The sequence below is a fragment of the Chrysoperla carnea genome, chromosome 2 (genome assembly GCF_905475395.1).
Source record: "Chrysoperla carnea chromosome 2, inChrCarn1.1, whole genome shotgun sequence".
Classification (NCBI taxonomy): Eukaryota; Metazoa; Arthropoda; class Insecta; order Neuroptera; family Chrysopidae; genus Chrysoperla; species Chrysoperla carnea.
In genome coordinates, this window is record NC_058338.1 from 79,505,229 (window position 1) to 79,531,999 (window position 26,771).

The window sequence follows — 26,771 nt, forward strand, 5'->3', positions numbered from 1 at the left end:
TTCGAGTAAAAATATAAAAATTTAAAAATTCAATTTGAAAAAAATTAATTTTTTTTTTAATTTCTAAAATTTTCAATGTTTATGGATTACATTTAAATGGTTTATTTTTTTATTAATTTTGCAAATAGTAAAAATTCAATCATCTAAGTCAAAAAAAGTGGTCAACCTAGGAATTTAACGGAATAAGCTGAATTTTTGAACAAACGTTTATGGTGATTGTACAAATGTTGTCTTAAAAGTCACATATGGTCACGCGTGCGCGTCCTTAGATATTCAAGGTCAAATATAGCGAAAATCAGTTTTTTGTGAATATCTCGTTTCTTTTGCCTTCAATCGTATTAACATTCATTATAAAAGTTGTAGAGGATTCTAATTCTACTTCCCTACAAATTTTGACTGAAATTTTTTTTGTCTTCTTTGGTTCGTTTTGTAAATAGAGAGCGAAGAGATGGAGTGATCAGCTATACGTATATTTCATAGTGTACTTGGTGTAGGGTTAATATTCATAAATATAAGGTATTAAATAATGATTTAAGTGGTAATTAATGAATAATTATTCAATACCTTGTATTTATAAATATTGACCCAGCACTGGAGTACGTTAAGCTTAGCACTCCATTTTCTGCGCTATCTATTTCACCGTACAAAAAAAATTTCATACAAAAGTTGTAGAGAATTTTATTCTCTACAACTTTTATAATAAATGCAAATACGATTGAAGGTCAAGGAAATTTGATATTATCAAAAGACTGATTTTTGCTACCTTTGACCTTAAATATAAGAACGCGAACACGCAACCATATGTGACTTTTGAGACAACATTTGTACTATCAAAATAAAGGTTTGTACAAAAATTCAACTTATTGCGTTTGATTCCGACATGAAGCAGAAATAACTAATATAACTTAAAATAATAACAGTGCAAAATTTTTTGGTAAACAATTTTTTTCTTTTTCATATTATTAAGTTTTTTGTGTTCCTATACTATTCTCACTAGAGGGATTGTGCACATCAACACAACTACTATGTTCCATTAATACTTCATCTAATGTGGAATTCGATTGATGCTCTCCAAATGGTAATGATCCATGAATCTCACAGATATATACCCGTTCGGAGTTATTATCCGAATGTCAGTCCAATATATGACGTAGTTTTAGATGCAAACTACATGCTAAATTTATACCAAAGATTTGTACAACACAGATACCAAGCCCAACTGCACTCAAAATGCTTAAATGTTGACGCATTTCTGATGTTAAACGATTTAAACAACCCTAAAAAAAAACAAAACGATATTACTATCTGTTCAACTTCCTTTTTACCCCACTGTCAAGGGGTGGTTTAGTTTTTCGCACGTATCTTGTATGTGCGTTTGTAGGCGAAGGTGTCCTATAATGATCGCCTCTAAGAAAAAATATAATTTATAGTCAAACAATTCGAGATATGTATAATGTCGATATATTTATTCAACTGTTGCAATATTAACATGACAATTTCTTTTGATTTGTTCAATTTTTTAGAAGTATTCAATATTTCTCAAAAAGGATCGTTTTTTTGACCTTGTAAGAATAGGTGGGTAAAATGATCCCATTGCATTTTTTATCAAACAAGTTCACATAAAATATTAATTGTTCTTTTACATTGCATGAACGATTAGTATGAAAACAAAAATCGCTGATAAAATTATCTAAATTAAGACATTCAAGACCCGACACATGATGGGGGATCATTTTATCTATTATAATTTTACACACAATATAGGGATCATTTTAACAAGTATAAAGGAGATCATTTTACCCGGAACAACATATATGAATATCGTCATAAAAACTGACTTTAAAATTTATTATACGCCTATCAAAATGAGTTATAAGGTATAATATTATGAATAGTCAACAGAAGAACATAATGTCAACAACCCGTCGGCAAAAACTAACACAAAAAAAGAAATTTTACGTTGAAATAGTCTTATCATAGATCTTAAGCAGTAAAATTAATATTTTTGCTACGAAACACAAAATAGCTTATACACCGCCATAAGTCCTTGTTAAACGATTAATTTGATCACGTGGAAGCCATTTATGGATAAATATACCGATGGTTTTAATGGTTCACTTATAAACACGAGGGATTATTATAAAGCACTTTTCCCTATCTTCATACGTTAATGCGAAGGTAAGTTTTGTAATCCAATACCATTATTTTGGATTACAAAGAATAAAAAAAAAGTGGGTTTGATAATCTACACTAAATATCAATGATTTACGCTGCCCTTTTACCAATCAATCTACTTACGTTATAGAAAATATTGCTTGGACTAATACTTCTTCCACAATTTAAAGAAGGTGTTTTACAGCAGGAATCTGGTGTAGGATACTTAGTTTTATTTTCTTTAAAAGCTTGACTATATTCCCAATCTTCAAACCGTATGGCACCACAACATTTATACTGCAAAAAGAAATTAAAATATCCATAAACCCAGATTCAAAAATCAAAATAATTTCTTAAAACCTTTACCTCTTGTTGCATTAAATCAATGGCCTTTGTTCGATGTGGATCAATGGCGTAGCTTTCTAAGAATGTTGTATTCAATGTTTGCTCTAATTCTGCATTTAATTGCTCACGATAAATGTACGACATTATTCCAACCATAGCTTCCAGCAAAAATATGAAGAGCAGAAGAAAAATGTACTGAAAAAAAATTAGAAAAATTATTATTCAATCATTTATTGTGGTTGTTGTGTTTGTATTAAATTAAAGGATAGAAATATGCGAGATAGTTGTCCTTGTGCCTTGCAAATTTTTCTTTGACGAAAATGTTCACAGTCAAGGATTTTTTTTAGGAGATTCTTTAATAGTAATCCAATCATCTTAGTCAAAAAAATAGTGGTCAAACTCGGAATCTAATGAAATAAGGTGAATTTTTTTCGAACGTTTATTTTGATAGCACAAATATTTCCTCAAAAGTCACATATGGTTGTGTGCGCGGTTCTTACATATTCAAGATCAAAGGTCAAAGTAGTACAAAAAAAAACCGCATAATAGACTGGGATTCACGATTGACCCTGTCTATTATACGGTTTTTTACTTAATAATTCATTAAATATTACTTTATACCTTAATTCGTAATACGTTATATTTATAAATATTGACCCAGCATCGAAGTACGTTAAGCTGAGCGCTCCATCTTCTCCACCCTCTATTTAAAAAAGCGGTTCAACGTACAAAAAAAAAAAGTTTCGGAAAAAATTTGTAGATAACTTTTTCTTCTTCAACTTTAATAGTAAATGTAAATACGATTGAAGGCAAAGGGAGGATTATCAAACTACTGATTTTTGCGACCTTTGACCTTGAATATCTATAAGGACGCGCACACATGATCATTTGTACTATCAAATTAAGGGTTTGTACAAACATTCCGCTTAAATTCCGAGGGGAAGCCCTAAGATGATGAAAGTATAATATTAATATTCATTGATAACGCCATAGTCCTAAAATCGGCACACTTTGTTTTTTGGAATTTTTTTTTATAGGAAACTTTTACGGAGTTTCCAATTTAAAAATAATTCTGAAAGATGATAAGCATGCCGGCTTTGGGACTAATTCAAAAGAAAGACTCAAGAGACTGTTGGGAATCTTCCGATTAAATTTGGATAGATGGAAGCTCAAGATCACCTGCTGTGAGTAATTCAATTATAAATTTTTATCCTCTTTCTGTATAATCGGTTAATAAGTTATTTTCTAATTCAAAATGAGGACACTTTAAACAAACTCAATATAAATCACATTTGCAACCAGTTGGTAGGCGCATTCGATTAGATGACAATCACTGCAAAACCTGTTTTCAAAAAAAAAAACAACAAATTCTTCTTGTGTGTATCGTATTAACTTTTGTATTTTACCGCATCATTAATATTTCATTAAAATTGGTATTTATTTTATTATAATAAGCATGAAATGTATAATTTTTTATTTCTAAACACAAATTACAGCGTAGTATGTAGTGTTTATTATTACAGAGGTAATATAGAAATATTATTTCCAATATTCGAAAAACCTCGTTAAGTTTAAATGGATCTTTTGGTTTTGAGATAGGCCGATGCAATAAAAGATTTTATAGTTTTTAATAAGGAAGATAATAATATTTTTTTCTAAGAAAGAACAGTACAAAAGAAATAGTTTATTCCTTTTTTTACAAATAGGAAAAAGTACCTGGATAACCGAGCTTTACTCGGCATTTTTGGAGAAAAGGCACAAACTTGATCACTAATATAAAAACCATTTAAAATATCTCTACATAAATACCAATTCAAATGTAGCAGGAATGTACCTTATTTCGTTGCAAATAGATGTCAGGAAAACTCATATTTTGCAGTCAATGTTTCAGTTTTTTCCTGAAATCACGGATAAAACAACATTTTCTAAAAATAAAACCTAGCTAGATCGATTTTTTCGCTCCAAAAACCACCTACATACTAATTTACATGAAAATCGTTGGCTGTTTGCTAGTTTAAATGTATAAGATAACAAGCTGTCTTACATTCTTACATTATTTCTTTAGCCCGTTTTTCTGACACATGTTTATATCTTCCTTATTCCTGTATCAAACTCCAAGATTTATCCCTCATTTTCAAACTTATTATGCTGGCTACAATGACGAAAAATAGATTCACGGCCTAAAAATGTACTGCTTCTCTTAAATATTAGATTTAAAATCTCAAATTCGCTATAATATAAAACCAAGAGACAAAATTAAGTAACGAAAAGACCTTTAATTTTATGTTTTTTTTTTGGAGTGGTGGGCAGGAGGGTATAGAAAACGAATGTTTTGGTCCTCTGGTTGCATTTTTGGGTCTTCTAAATAATTAGCTTACGGATATGGACACCACCTGGCTTAAAATCCTGGCTGGTAAAAATTTCCGCAAATCTGAATTGAAAGAGATTATTTTCGGCAATTTCGTCCTTAATAGCACACTCTGCTTAGTATAAATGTTATATCGTTTCTGACCCCCTTTTCCTTAGAAAATCTGGTTTGTGATAGTCTACTCGGTTTGCACATTAATCAAAAGTTTTTGTATACAGAAGTCGCGCGAGAGTTTTCGGTCAGATATTTGTTAAACTAAAACGTTACGATCAGTAGTCAGAAATGATGATGGTGATATGTAGGTACTTATGAAACGCAAACAAAACATTGGAAATAAATTAACTTCGATGTAATATGTTTGTTCTGTGTAGCAGTAAGGTAGTATAATAGGTAGTATCGAAGTCATTTTTAATAAAGAACATTTTTTACATTTAAATTTTTGTTCTATCTCTAACGGTTTACAAGATGGGTCCAACGAACCCAAGACTCAATTGACCTATGTTGCTCATTTACGAACTCGACCTTACTTTTTACGCCCTGAGCACGCCATAAATTTCAGTTTGATATCTCTTTTCGTTTTTGAGTTATCGTGTTAAGAGACAAGCAGACAGGCGGACAGTCGGGCTAGCAACCGGAAATGAACTAAGTAGATCAATTAATATTTTTAAGCGTTACAACTTGGGACTAAACTTTTTTTACCACGATATATTTCATATATACATGGTATGAAACTTTGAACAAAGATAATCATAAGAGCCCGAAATTAAAGGGCTCCCTAATTTTAATTAATTACGCTTCTTAAGGTAGTACGAGCGCCAAAGTAAGTTTATACTTGTGGTTGAAATTACCCGACTAGAAATTGGAAACAGGATAACCCGATATATGTGAGGACCTAATAAGGTTGTCCATCTTAAGGAAATCCTAGTGAGGTCCGAATGAGGACTTTATAAAGATATCCAAAATAGGAATATACTTGTCGGGCCCTAATCAGGATGTCCACAGTTTATCCTATCAAAGTAAAAAATTGATGAAATCAAGTTTTTCACGCTAGGTTCTTATCATGATTAGATCATTTTATCCTTTACAAGGTAAATATAATGGAATTCTGATCAGGACTGAGTGTGGTTAAACTTGATTAGCCAGAATTCGAATATCGGGTAACTATCCAAGAAAAATTAGATCAACTTCGAAATAATCAAGTTACGCAATAATCAATTTATGCATATATGATATCATATAAGCATAATCTTTATAATGTTGATTTACATTCTTAGACAACGAGACTTATTTGAAAACAATTTTAAAACAATAATCGTAGGTGTTATTTTGATTTTAATTATTTTCATTTTATATTATTTGAAATTGTAACGATTTAATTTTTAAGATTTTTGTAACGTTTTTAGATTTCGTTACAAATTCAAATATTATGTTATTGTGTGTTAATAATGAAACAATCAAATACAAATGTCAAATGAAGTTTGCGATGCGCGCGCAACTGCAATTTATATATTTTTCAATCCGCAAATTGCTCAGACTAGAAGGAAGTGATTTGTATTCCATTTCATCTTGGGTTAAAATTAATTGTATATTTGATAGTTTATGTAGAAGTGTCATTCTGGTTTTTTCTACTAATTTTTGTGAAAAGTGTTTGTATAATTAATTTCTGTTTTATAATGTCGGAGACGAACGATTATCGTATTCGGAGATCACGTGAGCTCTCACGTCTGAGAATAAATCGAAGTCGTAATGCTCATCGTGAAATGTTAATGACTTCTAACAATAACAGTGATAGTGGTTCTAATGTTCAATTAAATGATTGTAAGGCATTGATTAATGAAGAAACTACCGAAGAAAATAATTATAGAGAAGCCAGGTATGTAGAAGAAAGAGAAGAAACTGAAGCTGAACCAAATTCAGAAATTAGTACGTATGGAGAACTGCAACGCGTAACAGAGGGAGTGGATGCAGAGGCTGACTCACAGTCAGAGTCTAATATAAATTTGGAGTCTGAATCAGAATCTGAAGAAATAATTCATCGATCAACAGATTCTGATACAGAGGAGGACGTAGATAATGAAGATGAAGAATACGACGATGTTAATGAAATCCGCAAATGGGCACTGCAAAATCCCCCTATACCCCATGCTCGCCTTGAAGGATTATTAAAGATCTTACAAAAGAAGTATCCAAAATTACCAAAATGTGCAAAGACTTTTCTAAATACATCGTCAATGCCGTACGATATAGAGCATTTTGATAGTAATAGTGAATTTGTGTACTTTGGAATTGAACAACATCTTCAAATAATAATTAACCCAGCTTTACACGAGTCCAACGTTATTGAGTTACTTATCAATGTTGATGGATTACCACTTTTCAAATCGAGCTCCAAACAGTTCTGGCCAATATTGTGCAAAGTGTTTAATGATCCAGATGTTTATCACCCATTTCCAGTGGCAATTTATTGCGGTAATGAAAAACCAGCTGACCCCAATAAGTATTTAGAAAAATTTATCGACGAAGTAAATCATCTACAAGCAAACGGGACACACGTTGATGATCAATTCTTTCATGTTAAAATTAAAGCCTTTGTAGCTGATAGACCAGCACGTGCGTTTTTAAAATGCATAATTGGCCATACAGGCTTCTACAGTTGCGAGAGGTGTGAAATCAAAGGTATTCGAGTAAAGAATCGAACAACTTATCCATATTCCTGGGTAGACGGCCAGCCCATGTTCAATGATGATGAAAGAACTGATGCATCTTTTCGTGCTCAAAACAATCCTCATCACCATAATGGAGTAAGTCCATTGATTAACACTAATCCTCCAATTGATTTGATTAATCAATTTTCTTTGGATTCAATGCATCTAGTTTTCCTGGGCGTGATGAAAAAACTTTTGGAGTATTGGCTAGAGGGAACTATCAAGAATGTAAGATTAAGTCATAATGCTAAAACGCAACTATCCAATTCACTGGTATCAATACAAAATCAAGTACCTCATGATTTCCAGAGATCAACGAGATCGCTAAAAGATGTCAAAAAATTTAAAGCTACAGAATATCAGTTTCTTCTGTTATATGCTGGACCTATAATTTTCAAAAACATTCTCCGAGAAGAAATTTATACTCATTTTATGTTTTTACATATCGCCTGTCGATTATTGTGGTCGACTGAACTTGCCACAAGTAGATGTAGTCATGCAAAATATTTCTTGAGAAAATTTGTTTTGTGGGCACCATTTTTCTACGGACAAGAGTGTCTAATTAGTAATATGCATGCTCTTATTCACCTTGCCGATGATGTTAGCTACATGAATTGTCCGATGTCTAGAATAAATGCTTATCCATTCGAAAATATGCTAGGAAAAATAAAAAGATTACTTCATCATGGAAATAGGCCATTATCACAATTTTGTCGTCGGTGGAACGAAATGTTGGCTGTTATGAAGAAACCAGAAAAACCAAAATCTATTGAAATATTACGGAAACTGCATCCTAAGTGCGCTAGTGATGATATTATTGTAAAACGAATTATGTTTAAGAACTGTATTATTACAAGTGAATTCCCAAACAATATCGTTTTGCTGAAGAATGGCAGTGAAAGTGTGCTACAAATTGATAGAATGTTTATAAGTGGTGGTGATAGTGAAAACAACATACAAATCTCAGGCAAAGTCCTCGAAAAAAAAGGATCACTTTTTACAAGCCCATCTAATTCTGGAATAATGAAGATGTGGCGTATTTCAAGAAGAAATTGGTATGACAAAACATGCAGATTTATAGACATTAAACAGAAAATGATTTTATTTGCTATTCATAACGGAAGTCGTGAAAAACTATATGTCATGCCTCTGTTGCATTGAAGAAAAAAAAAATAGACTAAAAAAAAAATGGCAGTCACAGGTACTGTCGATAGAAGTGAAAACTTAGAACTTTTAGTATAAAAATTTGAAATTTCATAATATTTGAATTAAAAAGATCAACATGAATCTGGTTTTCACATCTATTTACACTCCGAGCAACAATATTATGCATGTTTATATGGTTTTTTATTATTTAAATATATTACGGGCTGTACAAGATTTTGACAAAATATAAATACAAATCAATTGAAATAACAATCATATGATTTGTGGATAGAATTTGTATTGAAATTTACATAAATTTCAATGTACACAATTTCAACGGGTTTTCACTTAATAAAACAACAATGTTCACTCTATGCCCACCAGTATTAACTCACACAACCTAAGCTGTGTGTATGTGAGCTGTGTGATTCGATTACCTATACATATACACAATAGCATAATATTTTATGTATATCGATGCGCGCGCACTGCATGTCGATGACGCGAACCCATAACAAAAAAATCCCGAACATTGTAAAAAAATTGTATTTTGTGAATATTAGAACTCTATTTAAAATATACCGCCCTTTTTTTTGTTCCCAAATAAAATAATTACGCACTGATATCAAGAATTTATAGTATTGCCCCAATTGTTTTATTTTTGTGTATCTAATTTCAAGTGTTGGTATTGCCCCTCTTACTATGACGCGTGAACACGTGACTATTCTTTCATTCTTTGTCTATAACAGTTTTAGTTAACTTTGTTGTGCGTCGCAGTGATTTTTGTCGGTTAAAAAAAAGTTAGTGTTAAATATTACATTATTATAATTAAAAACATTATTAAAATATTAAACCATGGACTACAAGTATCGGTTGGTGATTTTTACCGAAAGTAAGAAAGAAGAATTAGAAATTGATATTGTGCCAACGTCATGGTTCGATTTTGATGGTGACCATGATGTGTTAAAATGTCGATTCATGCCAAAAAAAAAAGACGACGATCCATATGATAAAGAAGAATTGGATTTATTGACCCGGATGATCATCAATTGTGATGATCCATTGCCTAGCTGGCCTTTGTTTAGTGTCGAAGTGCGAGGAAGGGCACGTAAGTTTTTTTTTCCAAGTATTTACAGATTTACATTATCAAAATTAATTATCAACAACTTTTATTAAAACATGTTATGGTTATTCTATATAGATTTTTCATGAAAAATTGAAATGCTTTTTGTTAATTTTTTATGAAAATTTAGGCCGAGCAGATCCTGTAACAATTGTTAAAAAGTCAACATATTTTAAATAATTTAAAACGACTTATATTGGCTAGTAGCCTGTGATGTCAATTATTAAGTATTAATTATTATATTTCATACGAGCAGCGGTTTAGGCTATGTAATGATCCGTCAGTCATTCAGGACAAAGCATTTTATAGAAATAGATTTCCAAACACTGTTTTGACATAGTTTGCATCTTTTTTATTAAATAACTCGTTTACTTTCGAAAATCGAAAAATATCAATCCTAGGAAAAAATTGATAAGAACCATAATTGAAGGAAATGGAATTTCCAAAAACTTTGGTAATTACCATTTTTCGTGTAAAATTAAAAAAATAGGAAATATAAACGAGTTATGCAAGAAAGAAAAATTCACGACCAACTTTTTTCGGGTCTAAATCGGAAAATACCGTAGGAAAAAATTGATAAGAACTAAAATAGTAGGAAATTTAATTTCAAATAACCATTTTTCGTGTAAAATTGAAAATAAAGGAGTTATTCAATAAAGAAAAATGTAAACTATGTCAAAACAGTGTTTGAAAAAATATGTATGAAATTCTTATTAATTGACGTCACAGCGCCATTGGTATAACTTCATGAATTTCTGCATCGTTTTCGCCAATTTGAATTTTAATGATTTTTGTTGCTAGTTTCTTCGGTCATATGGCTCAAAAATTTAAAAAAAATGCTATAAACGTCTTATTAAGTTTCATGTATTAATTTGTTGCTTTCATTTGTAGGTTCATATGAAGATGCTTTAATGAAAGTAACGATTTTAGAGAAAAAACCGTATGCATTTTCGACCGATAGTGAAGTAAAGGCTAAAGAAAAAGCTCAACAAGATGAGAAAATTTTAAAATTCAAAACGGCGTCAGTTAAACAAAAACTGAAAGAAAATATTCGTGACGTCATGGTTGATTTAGAGGATATTGAACACAGCGAATGTAAGTTATATTTATAACTCTCAAATAAAGTGAATATTTCTTATCGTAAAGTACTGAACCGGTGTATACACATATACATATTCTATTTTTCACATGTATAAGGTGTATACACATATGCATATTATATTTCTCATATGGATCTGTATTTATAATGACATATTTTCACAATATTTTAGCTACTTTATCGACACTTTCGAATAGTGGCAACAACGTACGCAAAACCACTTCCAGGAAAAACAAATATACAACACAAAAAAATTCCGATGGCATTAAGTATAGTACAAAAAAACAGGCTAAAAAATTCACTTTCAATAATTCTGACGATTCTGCTAGTATCAGTTCATATGAAGAAGAGGGGGCTGGTACGAAATTTAAACCATTTTTATCACCATCAAAAAATCCATCTAATAAAGGCAAAATTTCAAAAAAATTAACTTTTAAAAAACAATATAATGATACATTGGCAGAGAAAAAAGTTTCTTCTGATGATAGTAGTCCTTCTACAATTCAAGAAGACCGAGATTTTACAAAATCTAAAATACATTCAACGAAAAATTCATCTAATATACCTACAGAACAAATACATAGTACTAAAAAACCGGAAGGTGGAAATGCTTTTGAACGTGAGTAACATTTATAATTTTCAAATCGAATTATTATTGATTTTCAGTAGAATTTTAAGTTTAATTATTTTAATTTTATTTTTCAGATTATTTATTGGATATGTTTGAGGATTTTGTTAAGACGTATGGCCGAGCGCAGCGAGAAATGCAGTCAAAAATTGTTGATTTAAGTTTGGCTATGCAAGAAGTGAAGGATGCAGTCATGTGTCGAGATTTAGCTCAACAATTCACCACAACAAAAGCAGTTCAAGGCAAAAAAGTTTTGAAGGATTTTGCATTCTACCAATATTTAAAAGGTAAATATATATTATCAATTTTTATTGGTGACTTTATATTCTGGTGTTAAATATTAGATCAAATGTGCCATGTTACATAGATATACATCAATTGATTTTTAATTCATTAAAATTACAGAGGCAATGTCTACAATATTCAAGGAAGATGATGGTGGAATTCTGAATGACAATACATTCAAAGGAGCAGTGAAATCGGTGATGAACAATGTTAAAGATTGGGATGGTCAGGGTAGCGTGCGGAAACAAGCCTCTAAAAAATAAAAGTTTATTTAAGGATGGATACCCAATATTAAATTTGAAGTTATTTTATTCAATTTAAAGTATGTTGAAGAATAAACTCCACTCTTTCGATTACATGGAAAAAAATAGTACTTTTCCGTGGGTTTAAGAGAAATAATCGAAATTGAAAGCGTCATTTAACACCGGGTTATTTTTGCCGGAAGTAGTTTAAGTTAGAAAAAAATTAAAAAATATGATACGTAAAATTGAACTGAAGTAAAAAAAAAAAAACGTAATTTTTGAAAACTACTACTGCACTTTTTAGAATTATTTTATGCAAAAAAAAATTGGTCGTTACTGTCATCTGAAATTGTTTGTCATTCGCCAATTTATCATTAAACTCAGTAAAGTTTTTGTAGAAATATTTGAGTTCAATTTTGGGAAAATCATACTTTTATGTCATTTAAATGTTATTATAACATTATTTTATGAAAATTTCAAGTCAAATTACATACTTGTTTTATGATAAATAATTAACTAAAGATACAATATTCATTATTTCATACTTATAATTACTAAAAAAAATATTTGTATGTATGATTCTCTATAAAAATTAATTAAAAAATTAATTAGATGTACTGCCGAATTTGACATGGCATCCATCCTTAAATGTTCATATACTAATATTTTACTAGTATTATACGATGTAAGAAAAATTTTATTAATAAATTAATGATTATCTTAAAACTGCTCTATTTTTAATAATCAATCCGCGATCAGGTTTTAATAGGGTTCTGTGAATTTCCCTATTAGGTCCTAATTTTTATTTCCTTATCAGGTCCTTCTTAAAAAAAAGCGCAACAGTCCTACTCATGTCCACATGGGGTAGACCTTATCAGGACCTTGTGTGAATCAAGGCTATCCCTATCAGGTCCACGATCACAATTTCTAGTCGGGTATTTGTACCTTATTTTCAACTTTAAATTTTATTATAACTTCATGAATGTAGACGAAAAATAAGAATTTTTCGATATCTACCTCGGTTTTCGAAATATCGAAAGCTAAATAATTAAACAAAATTTTCAATTTTCGATATTTTGAAAATTACTCCTGATATTGAAAAAATTGTATTCTTACTTTTCATCTTATATTGTCAAGTTATAACATAATCACCATCAAAATTGAAAAATTAAATTTTTTATACCATGTATATATGAAATATATCTACATAGTATATTAAGTTTAGTCAAGCCAAGTTTGTAATTTTATCATAGGTGTTCATAAAATCACCTAATTAGTCCATTTCCGGTTGTCCGTCCGTCCGTCCGTCTGTCCGTCTGTGGACACGATAACTCAAAAACGAAAAAAGATATCGAGCTGAAATTTTTACAGCGTACTAAGGACGTAAAAAGTGAGGTCAAGTTCGTAAATGAGCATCATAGGTCAATTGGGTCTTGGGTCCGTAGGACCCATCTTGTAAACCGTTAGAGATAGAACAAAAGTTTAAATGTAAAAAATGTTCTTTATCAAAAATTAATCAACTTTTGTTTGAAAAATTTTTTCGTAAACATCACTGTTTACCCGTGAGGTCGCCAATTAGGCGGAAATTTTATAATATGTACTTGACTATCAGTTATGTATGTGTCACATGTTTGAATGTGTTATGTGATCAAGAAATCAACACTGACTATAAATGGTATTTCAACAATTAACTCAGTCAATTGTTTGTTTTCACTTGTTATAATTTGTGTCTACTACCCTGCTCATACATCCTTAATTAGACGGCGACAACGGGGTTTTTTGTTTTCAAGAATTTGTTAAGGTTTTTACTTTAATTTAAATAGTTTTTTTTTTAATTTCCACCGATTATATTTGGATAAATCTATGAAAACATATCATCCATCTGCCGTTTTCCCATAACATCAATGTTAAATATACCTACTTTTGAAGTCATTTATTTATTTAAATAATCGGGCAACCATCCCTAAAATTTTCAGAATTGATTTAAACTTAATCTAACTTCATATAAAAAAAATCAAGCCTTTTATCCAAAATTGCCTTTCGCTCGTACATCCTTAAATGAAACAGTAAAAAATCTAATATTTTTTTTTAACAAAGGAAACTATGACCTTTTGAACAATTTTTTTTAAAATAAGTGTTAACTAAGGTCTTTGATACTGCTATACTACCTTAAAAAACAGATTTTTAACGTTTGGTATTTTAATAAAACATACCATACATCCATCCAAGAACGATGAACGAACAAATGACTGAATGCAGACGCCATCAAAATCATCATCTTCAATTACATGAAGATTTTTTACATAAGCAAAGCATATAATAATAATAATTGTATACATTTTAGTACAGGGGATATAAGTGCAATTATAATTGTGAAGTAATGTTGCTGCAAGACAACACGAGGCGTGACTACGTGAGCAGCATATTTCTTATAGCACATGCTTGCTGCTTGTAATGCTCATTTTGTTTCTACAGTGGAAGATTTTCTTGAAAAAGCATCATTTAGACCGTGGGAAAGAAAGGGTTCTTTGTAGAATGATTAATGCATACTTGAAATTTTGTGAGTGGCTATCTTTTGACGATTCTACAACTTTTTTCGAAAGAGCTGTATTCTCATATGAGCACGATGACGGTACATATTTTCGGTAAGAAAAAATGCAGCAGGGAATTTGTCGATCACTATGACTACTTGATAAGAATAATCTTATATATGTAAACGAGTATTCTTGTATATATCAACAATCTCGGAAATGGCTCCAACGATATTCAAGAAATTTATTAAACAGGGGATTTCGGGGGCGAAAAATCGATCGAGCTAGGTTTGATTTTAGAAAACATCGTTTTATTCGTGTTTTCAGGAAAAACTGATACATTAACTGCAAATATTGGTGAATATATACATTGCATGTGGTACGTTTCGTATGCATTGTGCAGTGTGAAGTTCGTGGTGCTTTGTCAGTTTTGGTTGATAGATAGCTGTTGTGATATATACTTTACCTATATCGTAGTTAACGAAATACAGTACATTATCGGGTCTTTCAAATTGCTATTTGTGTGGAGACATTTTAAACGGATCTTATATTATATAGTGATAAAATTTGTGTCTTTTTAAGTAAAAAAATACCGAGGAAAGTTTAGTCATCCAGGTATTAATTAACTTAGGCCAGAACCTCATTTACTAGTACTAGTACTTATATAATAATAACTCACTAGACTTCCGAGCACGAATCCCTTGATAACCTTGAGCTTCTAGTCACGTGCCTTATTTTCCTTACCGATAACCCATCCGTGATAACTAGTTAAACTTTATTATGTCTTTAGAAAAAATAGAAAATAGAATGTAATAAAAGTTATAATGTCACTCTTTTTCACTGTTCTATCATGCATAGGACAATATCTTTGCTGACTGTATCAGATTTTAAATGATGTATACCTGCTATGAATCTACACTACTGAACAAAAAATATAGACCGCTTTAAATAATTCGCTTACGAATTGACTGAATGAAAATCAATTTTATTTGAGCGATTTAAATTTTTATAAGTTATAGGAGGAAATAATCGATAATAAAACTATAAAATATAAGCATTTAGTCCAAAAAAGGAGTAAGGAATCGTTAAAAAAATATGGTTGTAAAACCGATTACATCGTAGATATTAAATTATTGTTACATGGAGGTAAAAACTGTATTTTATAATAAAAATTTTATTTTATTTTCAAAAAAAGATTAAAATTTCACAGCTGATTGCACGTGCCATCCAAGCAATAATGTATCAAATCGATTAATTGCAAATCACAAAAAATGACAAAAATAAATTTCATGCTTGAAATAATCAATTATAGATGTTCAGCTACCTTTTTTACGCAAAATAATGTAATTTTAAATTTCAAACTTTTTCTATGCTTTAAACTTTTGAAAATTTTGGAAAGAAAAATTATCAAGAGCGTTAATAGGTCAAATGGCGTTAACCAAAATTAATATAGAAATAGAAGATAAATTACCAGAGATCATTAAAATCGGTTCATCCGTTCTTGAGTTATAAATGGTCTAACTAACCGGACTTTATTTTATACATGGGGCTTTTTTAAGTTGCTTGAAACTCGAAAAATAACTTTTATCGATAAAAATATTTCAAGCGATGGGTGTGATGTGATGGAAAATATTGGTAGTGTAGGCGCACATGTTACGCAGACATTAAACTTGATCTAGATTTTCAAGTTCAAGGCATAGCTCAGTCTGTAACTGGTAATCGATTGACGAACACTTTAAATTAGAAAGTTGTTATTGATTAAAAAAGTAACATTTTTTGTTCGTATACAGTATTTAGCAACTTACTGTAAATGTTATTGATGTTATTTCGTATAATTGTTTCTGTGAAATCTAGGCCCTCTTCGAAAAAAGTTTTCCAATAAATCCAATAAAAGTGGTTTTTCAAGATATTAAATTGATTGAACAAACGCACAAAAAGCTAAATTTTTGCTATCAATTACTGTCTAAAGTATTTGGTTTACAAATATCTATTTCAAACAAAAAATTGTTTACATATTTATAAAGAACAACTGTGTTTTTTAAAGCGTTCATCAAATGTTTGTCAATTATGAATCAGAGTGAGGAACATATTTGATTGAAATTGAAACCTTCGAATTTGATGCCAGTATAAGATGTGTGCCTTTGAAACTAACATTTTTCGTATGAAGCTTTTTCTTTTATTTATCGAGTTCTAGCGTATGCCAACTTAAAAAAGACACTCTGTATATTAAGATTAACAAAAACTTAAACTATTAAAACTATTTAAACTTTTTATAAGAACTGTAATTTGTATAAAATTTGCAGTTATGTAAATACTTTTATTGAACATTATGAGATACTGCATGTTATCAGATGTAGCAATCATCTTGAAAAAACTAACTAAAAGAAGAAACTACATTCAAACTGCTTAACCATGAACAGTAAAATACAAATTCCTACAAATAATAAAGAACATCTCAAAAGAAAAAAATTATATTCAGTCATTTCGCGTATTTCGTATTTTCAATAGCAGCATTTTGTTCGTTATCCATTGAAATTCTAGAAGAAATTTAGAAAAATTTATTTGTTTTGAAATGTAAACTTTTTACTTTTATATGTATTTTAAATTTAAACTAATCCAAAAAATATTAAACATACCTTAGGCAGTTTTATAATTTTCAGTTTTTTTTTATTTATTCGTCTTTCAAATAAACGAAAAATATCTAAGTTGGATAATGTCTAATTTCTTTAACATCTGTTATAAAACCAGCTCGAGCAGAAATGAAGCAGAGATGTCGAAAAATTTGAATGCGGTTTTTTTATCCCAAAACCCCCCGAGCAACGAGTTTGGACCGATTATATAAAGATTTGCCCGAAAACTCCAGGAGACGACGGGGATACTGTTTATTCTGGGCACCAGGTAACTCGGAGACCAATTCTGACGCAATATTTGATAACCCCAGCGTAAAGTATATAAAAACCTCGGCGTAACAAGTTTGGAATCATTTTCATCACCATTAATCGAATTGTAAATTAAGAATATTTACGGTTAATTTAAAATGCAATTATAAAATGCATATTATTTATGCAAATTGCATATTTTTAATTTCTTATTAATCAATTTGGTTCACAAAATTTCTTGATGCTCTAGTGAATCGAATGCAAAAAACCGCATTGAAATCCAACTAACTTTTCAAATCTTTCGAACATTGACCGTTTTTAGTGTTTCGTCTCTGCGACTAAACTTGTGACAAAGAAATAATTGAATTCCTGACGAAAATGAACTAAAAATACTCACACTTATAAGTAATGGTCGATTTTCTTTTAAAACAGAACAACAACCTAATAAAGCCACAATAAGTACTAAACTTCCTGCAGCTACAAAAATATACGCTGCAGCTGCATATGTGCCGCTGGATAATAACGATATATATTGATGTTTCTCAAGTATGGTCCAAATTCCAATTCCCAGAACAATAGCACCAGTTATCTGAAAAAATAATCTAATGTTAAAAATATATCTCCGTTTGTTTAAAAAAATTAAATTGAAATTAAGAACTAGTATAAATATGGTGGAAGCGCCATGAAGTACGAAGTAATAGTGAAGCCGTTGGGTAAAAGACTAAAGGTACTTTTTAAAGGTAAGCTTTTATTTATTTTAGAACCAGTGTAAATTTAGACAAATTTGAACCGTTGTAGCCAAAACGGCCAGAACTGTAAAACTATTTTCATTTGGTTATGTTCCTTATCGCATGATATTTGTTGGCTGGTTCGGATTAGAAACCAAAAAACTGCAACAGACACTAAAAACCGACATCTAGGTTACCTAAGAAACTAAAACTTTTTCAATCGATTCAAGTTGCCATGAATTTTAAGAAAAAATATTTTTATAACTGTCAATTTGTACTTTTTGTCAAAATTTTATGTTTTATCATTTAAAAAAATTGAGATGTGAAAGTTATCAGAAGTTAAAGAAAACAGAGATAATTTAAAGTAAGTATAATGCAATTTTTATGTAATGTCATAATAAATAACCTGATCAAACCAAACGCAATGTACTCACATATTGAGTAATCAACTACTAAATGAGAAGTATGTCTTTTTTAATCTAATACTACAATTAATTCATACAGTAAAAACTAAAAGTAGCAACAAAGTTAAACAAGTATTTAACTTCTAAAACTAAAACCTTAAATTTTCAGAAAAATATCTTCTAAATAAAAAAAGTAAGCGCTGCATTGATAATGTACGAAGGTACGAAAGGAATATAGTTGATACCGGGTGCCACAACCTCTCTTGATCTTTTTTATATTCCAAGCCACTTGCCGAGGCTTGAGCACAATCTGTAATCCAGAAAGAAAAGTATGGGATTTGGGAATTTTTAATTCCAATTTTCTGCTAATTTCTAATCAATTGTATTAAATAAAAGCTTCTTTTTAAAAATTTCTTTCATTTTATTTCTTTATTGAATAAATTTGTGGTTTTGTAAAAATGTTCATTTCCGCTTCATGTAATAGGTACGTGTTAAAATGAACAGGTAGCATAATAATTAACGTAATTATATTTCTAAAAAATGAAACAAATACTTTTATGTTAAGTAAAATAGTTAATTATAAATATTAGAATATTTATAATTAGGTTTAATAATTATAAGTACATACCCCTGCATTAATAAAATAAATAAAAACAAAAGTATGTTTTAACATAATTATTTATTATCATCAAGCAAAAGTAATTAAGAAAATTAATTTATTGCGTGTGCGATGTGATTTTAATTATTATGTTTTAGTGGAATGAAAGTTAAAAAAAATCACACTTTTATTAAAATTCTTTCGGATATCATAACCATATCATTTCATAACAGTATTGTTATACCCTGTATATATGTAATACATATCAAGGTATACTAAGTTTAGTCTCAAGTTGGTAAAGCTCAAAAATATTGATGCTATTAACAATTTGTGGTATAGGTATTCATAAAATCACCGAATTAGTCCATTTCCCGTTGTATGTCTGTCCATTTGTGGACACAATAACTCGATAAGTGAAATTTTTATAGCGTGCGCAGGACGTAAAGGGTGAAATCGAGATCGTAAATGAACAACATAGGTCATTTGGGTCTTGGTTTCGTAGGGCCCATCTAGTAAACCGTTAGAGATAGAACAAAAGTTTAAATATAACAAATGCTTCGTATAAAAAAATAAAATTTTGTTTGAAACATATTTTTATAAACATTATTGTTCACCCGTGTGAGCGTAAATTAGGACAAAATTTTATTGTCATTTTCACCAAAACTATAAAATATTGGCAGTTGAAAATTTGCAGGCAGCTTCAACTAGTGATTTTGTGAAATATTCTTGAAACGAAAAAAATTATCTTGGTACCTACCAGTTTCTTTTCTAATTTATTTAAAATAATGCATGGAATGGCATTCAACACTTTCTATACAGGGTATTTCAACAATTGACTATGTCAATTGTTTGTTTTCACTTTTTTTTGTTTAAAATAGGTGTCTTTCGAATATGGGAAATCCTACGCAAAATTATCCGACTAGCCAAATTTAACATGATGTTCATTTGGTTCATTTGACCCTTGTGGCAGTTATTTGCTACGATTTGCGGCCCCATCAACTTCCCGACTATTACAAGTACAATTTTAAAATCGTTCACATTTCTCCAAATATTGGACTTTAAATATCTTTGACAATGAGCAAAATTATATAAAGTAACTTTTACGCCAATTTGATCATTTTCTGTAAGTAAAGTCTGTAAGTAAGTAAATCATTTGAAAGGGCATAAAATTCTCTATTCGCTAGTATCGCAATAAAAATTTGAAATTTGAAAAAGTCATTTGAGTTTTTTAATAGCAGCAATAGGTGACAGCCGTCCACAACACCATTGTCAGTCCTCTAAGAAAACTACGTTCAGCAACGTTTAGAAAAAATTAAAAGGTCTTCTTCGAAACATATGGCTCTTTTATTCCCACTGTCCCCTAACCACTATAATCTAGTCCTCGATTTCGAATTATTTTTTAATTACAGGAAAATTTCAAATTACTTTTATTTATAATAAATTAAAAAATCGCTTAAATTTGTATATAAGCTTAGCGAAAATACCTCTAATTGTAAGTTTAAAAGCAGTTTACAAATTGCTTTTCATGATGTATTTTTTTAAAATATGGTTTCCACTTGTCTGTGCTTTTTCATGTAAGTAAAATACGAAAAACTCATAACACTGTTCGCTTTTATAGTCTAATTAACAAGTTCAAATGGGTATAATCTAAAAAAACTGGTCGTAAAAATACGTGTAATCGCTCGTTGGATTCGGAATGACGCCTAGAAGGTGCTAGAAGCGTTTTCCAGCACATAAAAAATTGCAAAAGTTTTAAACAATTAAAGATGAAAAAAAAGGTATTACGTTTTTCGCAAATATTTCCTAAAATATTAATATTAAAGAAATTAAAAAAAAGATTCTAAATGGGGTCGATATTTCGTTTTGTTACGTCATTTTCAGATGTCTGTTATATCGTCAGAAACGAGCATCTTATGCTAAATAATTTTTTAAGGAAATTAACTCTAAGATTAGTTTTCAACGATCCCTATAAATTATAAATGTAAGAATGTTTGTTTGTGTGTTTGTTACGCTTTCACGCAAAAACTAATGAATGGACTTGAATGACACTGAACATTAGTGTAGCTCATACATTAGAATAACACATGAGCTATAATTTATAAAGATATATTTAAAAAAAATTAAAAAATTAAATTTAATCTGATATTTTACTGCTTCATCTATGTTTATCATTTTTAACCGTAAATTAAAGATTTCTGTAAATATTTAAAATAGTAAATGTCAAACAATTCATGGCTATCTTTTTTGATATACTCAATGAATTATGACAATTTTACACTTTAAAAAATTGAAAACTGCATATATTTTAGATGTGTATATGAAATAATCCCTTCGAGTGTTATGGAAGGGGGATAAGTGAGATCAAGAGAGGTTGAGGCTATCAGGCGATGATTTTTACTTATAAGCCCAGTGAAACGTGCGGGTATCAAGCTAGTATAAGTACTTTAGAGTGTTCAGAATACACAAAAATTTTTTCGAATTTTTAAATTAATATCTAATACCTAAAAAAATTATTTAGTGTCAGACGCAAAGACAATTTCACAATAATCTAAAAATGACGCAAAAAACCTATTTTCAGCGTAAAATTAAAATTATAATTAATGCAGATATACTTTCGGGAATGGAAAATTTTTATTGGAAACCTCCTCCTTAAGAATTTTTTTTAAAATTTCTTAAATATTAATATTTTAGGAAATATTTGCGAAACAAAATTTTTTTTTTTATTTTTAATTGTTTATAAATTTTGCAAATATTTATATGCTGAAAAATGTTTCTGGGAAATTTTTCTAGACATCATTTTGAATCCAACGAGCTATCACACATATTTTAACGGCCAATTTTTCTATATTTCACCAGTTTGAACTTGTTCACTAAACTATTACGCCAATTTAATTTGAAATAAAAACTATTTTCTTTAATCGATTTAATTTATTTACTTTAACGCGATCAATAAAAACAGCGTATTTTTTTAATAAAGGTTTAAATTAAAGAACATGTCGAATCAATCGCTTTAGCAAATATCCGAACCCATTTCCATTACAGTCCCCCAAAAATGTAAAATGGATCATACAGTGTGCCGTATTTAGGATGAAGACACCCGAATATTTCCGTTGTTTATAGGAATATCGATTTAAAATTTTGGACAGTCAAACAGGGTGAGGGGTCACATTTTTTATACTTGAATATTTTATATTTGAAAAAGTTGCCTAGAATATTTTTTATAGCCATATACCGATTTTCATGATAAAGTTTGCATTTTTTAGTTGGTCATTATTTTGGTCTAAAATCAAAGTTTATTAAAACATTTGAATAAATAACACCATTAAATTATCAACTTGTCCAGTTTTTACATTTCATAGCACATCAATTATTTTAAAAATGGAATAAATAATTATTTTTAGATGTGAAAAGTACACCATTTTCGTCGCGTATTATCAATGGTACGGAATCAAAAGAACCTCATCCATGGGTAGCTAGAATAGTACTCAGTGACAAAAATACGCCTAAAGGAAGAGCTATAAGTACTGATTGTGGCGGTAGTTTAATTGAGGAAAAATGGGTTCTGACAGCAAAACATTGTTTATTGGATAATGAGACCAAAGAATATAGTACCGTAAGTAAACTCTTTAATATTGCAAGCACACTTTTTTCCTGTCGCCAACTTCATCTGTGGATGTGCAGTTTAAGTGAATTGATGGTGTGCATATATATGAAAATCTGGAAATGAATAATCGAATCTACTACGAATAATTCGAATAATTTTTTATAAATAGTTGAGTAAATCTAGCGGATTTTGATAATAAATTCGAAAAATTTTCCGGATTCGAAAAAAGGAATTTTCCGGTTCCGGAACGATCCACACGGCTGTTCTGCACGCTATTTTTATCTCTTCATTGTTTTCTTCGGAGACGTTTCTTTGAATATCTTTGCTTCTATTGATCGAATTGAGATGAATAAAAAAAAGAATTGTTTGTTAGGAATTTCTGCATCGACCTTGCCTGCTATCGAACCCTGAACAACGCAAAATAAACTCGAAACCTCAAGAAAACCGCTGTAACCTCACATTTTCAACTCTCTGATAACTTTTCGGAAAATGAATGAATAGGGAGGGTATTCTACTATTTTTGAAAAAGTACTTCAAAATGTTGATTTTGCTAATAAAAAGCCACCAAAAATTTCTTGCGGAAAAATACATCGCTTTCTTGCCAAGAACTTAAATTAAATTTTAAACCTTTTTTAAACTGTCAAAAACGCGAGCATCCAATTTGATGACGTAATATCGGTATCATTAAACGAAATAACACAAATAAGTTTGACAGATATATTCATAGACATCTGATTATAATAAATATAAATACTGATTATCTATGGATATATTATACCCAGCTGTCTACACTGAACTAACTGATGGTCTATGGCTCATACCGATATGACATCACAGCAGGGCTTGCCCGCGTTTTGGGTCACGTGATATACAGTTTAAAAACTACTATTTTTAATTTTAATATTATAAAAGGGAAATGTGCTTTTATGACTCAGAATATTAAAGCATATTTTTACATAAATTTTAACTTTTTTCAATTTTCAAAATTTATTTCTGACTAACGATAATACCCTATTGAGTTGAAATTCAGGAAAAAGATGTAACTTAAGATCATAAAAAGGGTGGTAAATTAACCTGATACATAATCTCAATTTTGAGAAAAACAATCAACAGCTCATACAGTTCACGCAAATCATCGGTTTTTTACTCTTTTTTTTTGAGTTGCAGGTTATTTATGTACTTTCGGGTAGTGGAATGATTTTCCAAAAACTGGTTATGAGCCGAAACATTGCAAAACAATAAGGAAAAAAGTCCAAAATATCCACATTTGCATGTGTAAACTTTAAAACTATGACCAATATTAAAAAAATAATTGTCTCAATAGGCTTCCCCCCTTAAAATCGAAATTAACTAAATAAATAATTACTGAACCCCAGATACAATTAATAAAAAAATTATTTTTTAGAATTATGAATTGAGCTTGGGTAACAATGACTGGACTGATGGCCAATTCATAAAAGTCGTAAAACATTTCTTCTACTCTCAAGAAAATCATATAACAATATTACTACATAATTATGGCAGTTATGGTGGCGAGTTAGCAACTATTTATGGATGGGGTCGTACAGATCCAAAAGTAAATACAGTAAAGACTAACCTAAGGGAAACTAAAGTTGAGCTGACTGACGAGGGTGAATGTCCAGAAGATGTTATATGCTTCGATCCAACTAAAACTAACACAAACTCATGCGTAGGTGATAGTGGTGGACCAATGACCCTTGAAATTCGTGGACAAGAAATGCTTATTGGGGTAACTCATGTGGGTTCAGTTGTAAACGGGGTAGATTGTTCAGGAACGTATAGTTCTTACACTAAGACATTCTACCAACCATATGCTAAATGGATATATGAAACTATGTCAGAAAACAGTAACGAAACAGATATGTCTAAAAACAGGTACCGAATTAATTGATATACATGAAATAACGAATTGTAATAAATCTAATTAGTCGCAGAAATGAAGAAATGAAGTTCAAAAAACTTGAACAGTAAGATCGATTTGAATGGTTTTCGGCATTCGAGTCGTAAGAGCTTCAGGAAATTTTGTGACCTAAATTAATTTATAAGAAGTTAAAAATATGTAATTTGCATAAATAATGGTTTTCGGCATTCGAGTCGTAAGAGCTTCAGGAAATTTTGTGACCTAAATTAATTTATAAGAAGTTAAAAATATGTAATTTGCATAAATAATATGCATTTTATAATTGCATTTTAAATTAACCATAAATATACTAAACACATAATTCGTTTAGTAGTGATGAAAATGATTCCAAACTTGTTACACGGTGGTTTTTGGGGTCGCTGTTACACGCTGTTGAATATCATAATTGATCTTCGAGGTACTTGGTACCCTGGTTTTGGTAAATTCTTTATATAATCAATCCCAGCTCGATACCCGCTGAGTACGAATCTCGCGCCATAATTGATCTTGGAGGTACCGGATGTCATAATTGATCTTCGAGGTACTTGGTACCCTGGTTTTGGTAAATTCTTTATATAATCAATCCCAGCTCGATACCCGCTGAGTACGAATCTCGCACCATAATTGATCTTGGAGGTACCGGATGTCATAATTGATCTTCGAGGTACTTGGTACCCTGGTTTTGGTAAATTCTTTATATAATCAATCCCAGCTCGATACCCGCTGAGTACGAATCTCGCGCCATAATTGATCTTGGAGGTACCGGATGTCCAAAAACTCCCGAGTAACCAGTATGGAATCATTTTGATCACGAATTAACCAAATTGTGAATTTAGTATCTTTTAATTTAAAATGCAATTATAAAATGCATATTATTTATGCAAATTGGATATTTTTAATTTCTTATAAATCAATTTAGGTTACAAAATTTCCCGACTCTCGAATTTCCTGATAACGATCGAATGTCGAAAAGCGCTTTCAAATCCGACTTACTGTATAAATTTTTCGAACTTTGATCTTTTTTAGTGTTTTATTGCATTTTTATTTGACATTTTCGTAGCTAGCCTGACCATTTAAGTTTAGGATCAGACCTAATATTTGTCATTTCCGAATGGTTGAAAATTTGGGAGATTTTTACCTATAGGCTGAGTCTAAGAACTTTTTTCTCTAAGAGAATTTGTATGGCCAAGAACTTCTCTTTCATCGGACCACGATCAATTGTGGGATAAGCTTAAAAATTATCCATGAAGTGCATTATCAATGGGAAATGCAAAAACCATTTTTGGTAATATGCAACGAAGCATGATATTCCTGTCGGACAACAGTCATTTCTTTCTTTTAAATGTCCGAAAAAACATATTTATTTATTTTTCTCATTTTTATACTCTGTATATATGTAATATATATCAAAGCGTTACAAACTTGGGTCTAAACTTATTATACCTTGGTGTATTTTTCATACACCAGGGTATACAGGGTATAAAAATAAAATTATGGTCAGAAAATGATATAAGTATGTTGTTCAATTTGTATTATTTTAATCATAAAAGTTCTCTCAACAAGTTTGCAACAAGTCTTTATTGCAGCTTATATAGGTTTGTAAAAATTCGTCAATCTCTGATCATTTTTAGACAACTTTTAACATATTTGTGTAAAAAAATTGCCTATATGTGCAAAATTTATAGGCCTTGTTGAGAACTTTTCTCGTATATTGAGGAAAAAAAATAGTTTAACTACATATTTATATCAGTTTCTAACCATAATTTCATTTTAAACCATAATTTCATTTAATATACAAGGTATATTAAATTTAGTCCCAAGTTTGTAACGCTTGAAAATATTGATGCTACCAACAAAATTTTGGTACAGGTGTTCATAAAATCACCTAATTAACCCATTTCCGGTTGTCTGTCTGTCCGTCTGTCATCACGATTACTCAAAAACGAAAAAAGATATCAAGCTAAAATTTTAATATCGTGCTGAGGACGTAAAAAGTGAGGTCGAGTTCGTA

General features: G+C 30.2%; 1 protein-coding gene across 1 annotated transcript in view; it reads right to left on the bottom strand.

Moving 5' to 3' along the window:
• Positions 1 to 938: 938 nt before the first annotated feature.
• The window catches only part of LOC123293959 (CD151 antigen-like), a 60,532-nt gene continuing 34,699 nt past the window's right edge, over positions 939 to 26,771 (bottom strand). The window contains exons 3-6 of the mRNA XM_044874971.1: positions 17,903 to 18,094; positions 2,521 to 2,694; positions 2,299 to 2,451; positions 939 to 1,277 (exon numbers count right to left, since the gene is read on the bottom strand). Of these exons, the coding sequence (XP_044730906.1) occupies positions 1,134 to 1,277; positions 2,299 to 2,451; positions 2,521 to 2,694; positions 17,903 to 18,094 (663 nt within the window). The 3' untranslated portion in view covers positions 939 to 1,133. The remainder of the gene's footprint in view (positions 1,278 to 2,298; positions 2,452 to 2,520; positions 2,695 to 17,902; positions 18,095 to 26,771) is intronic.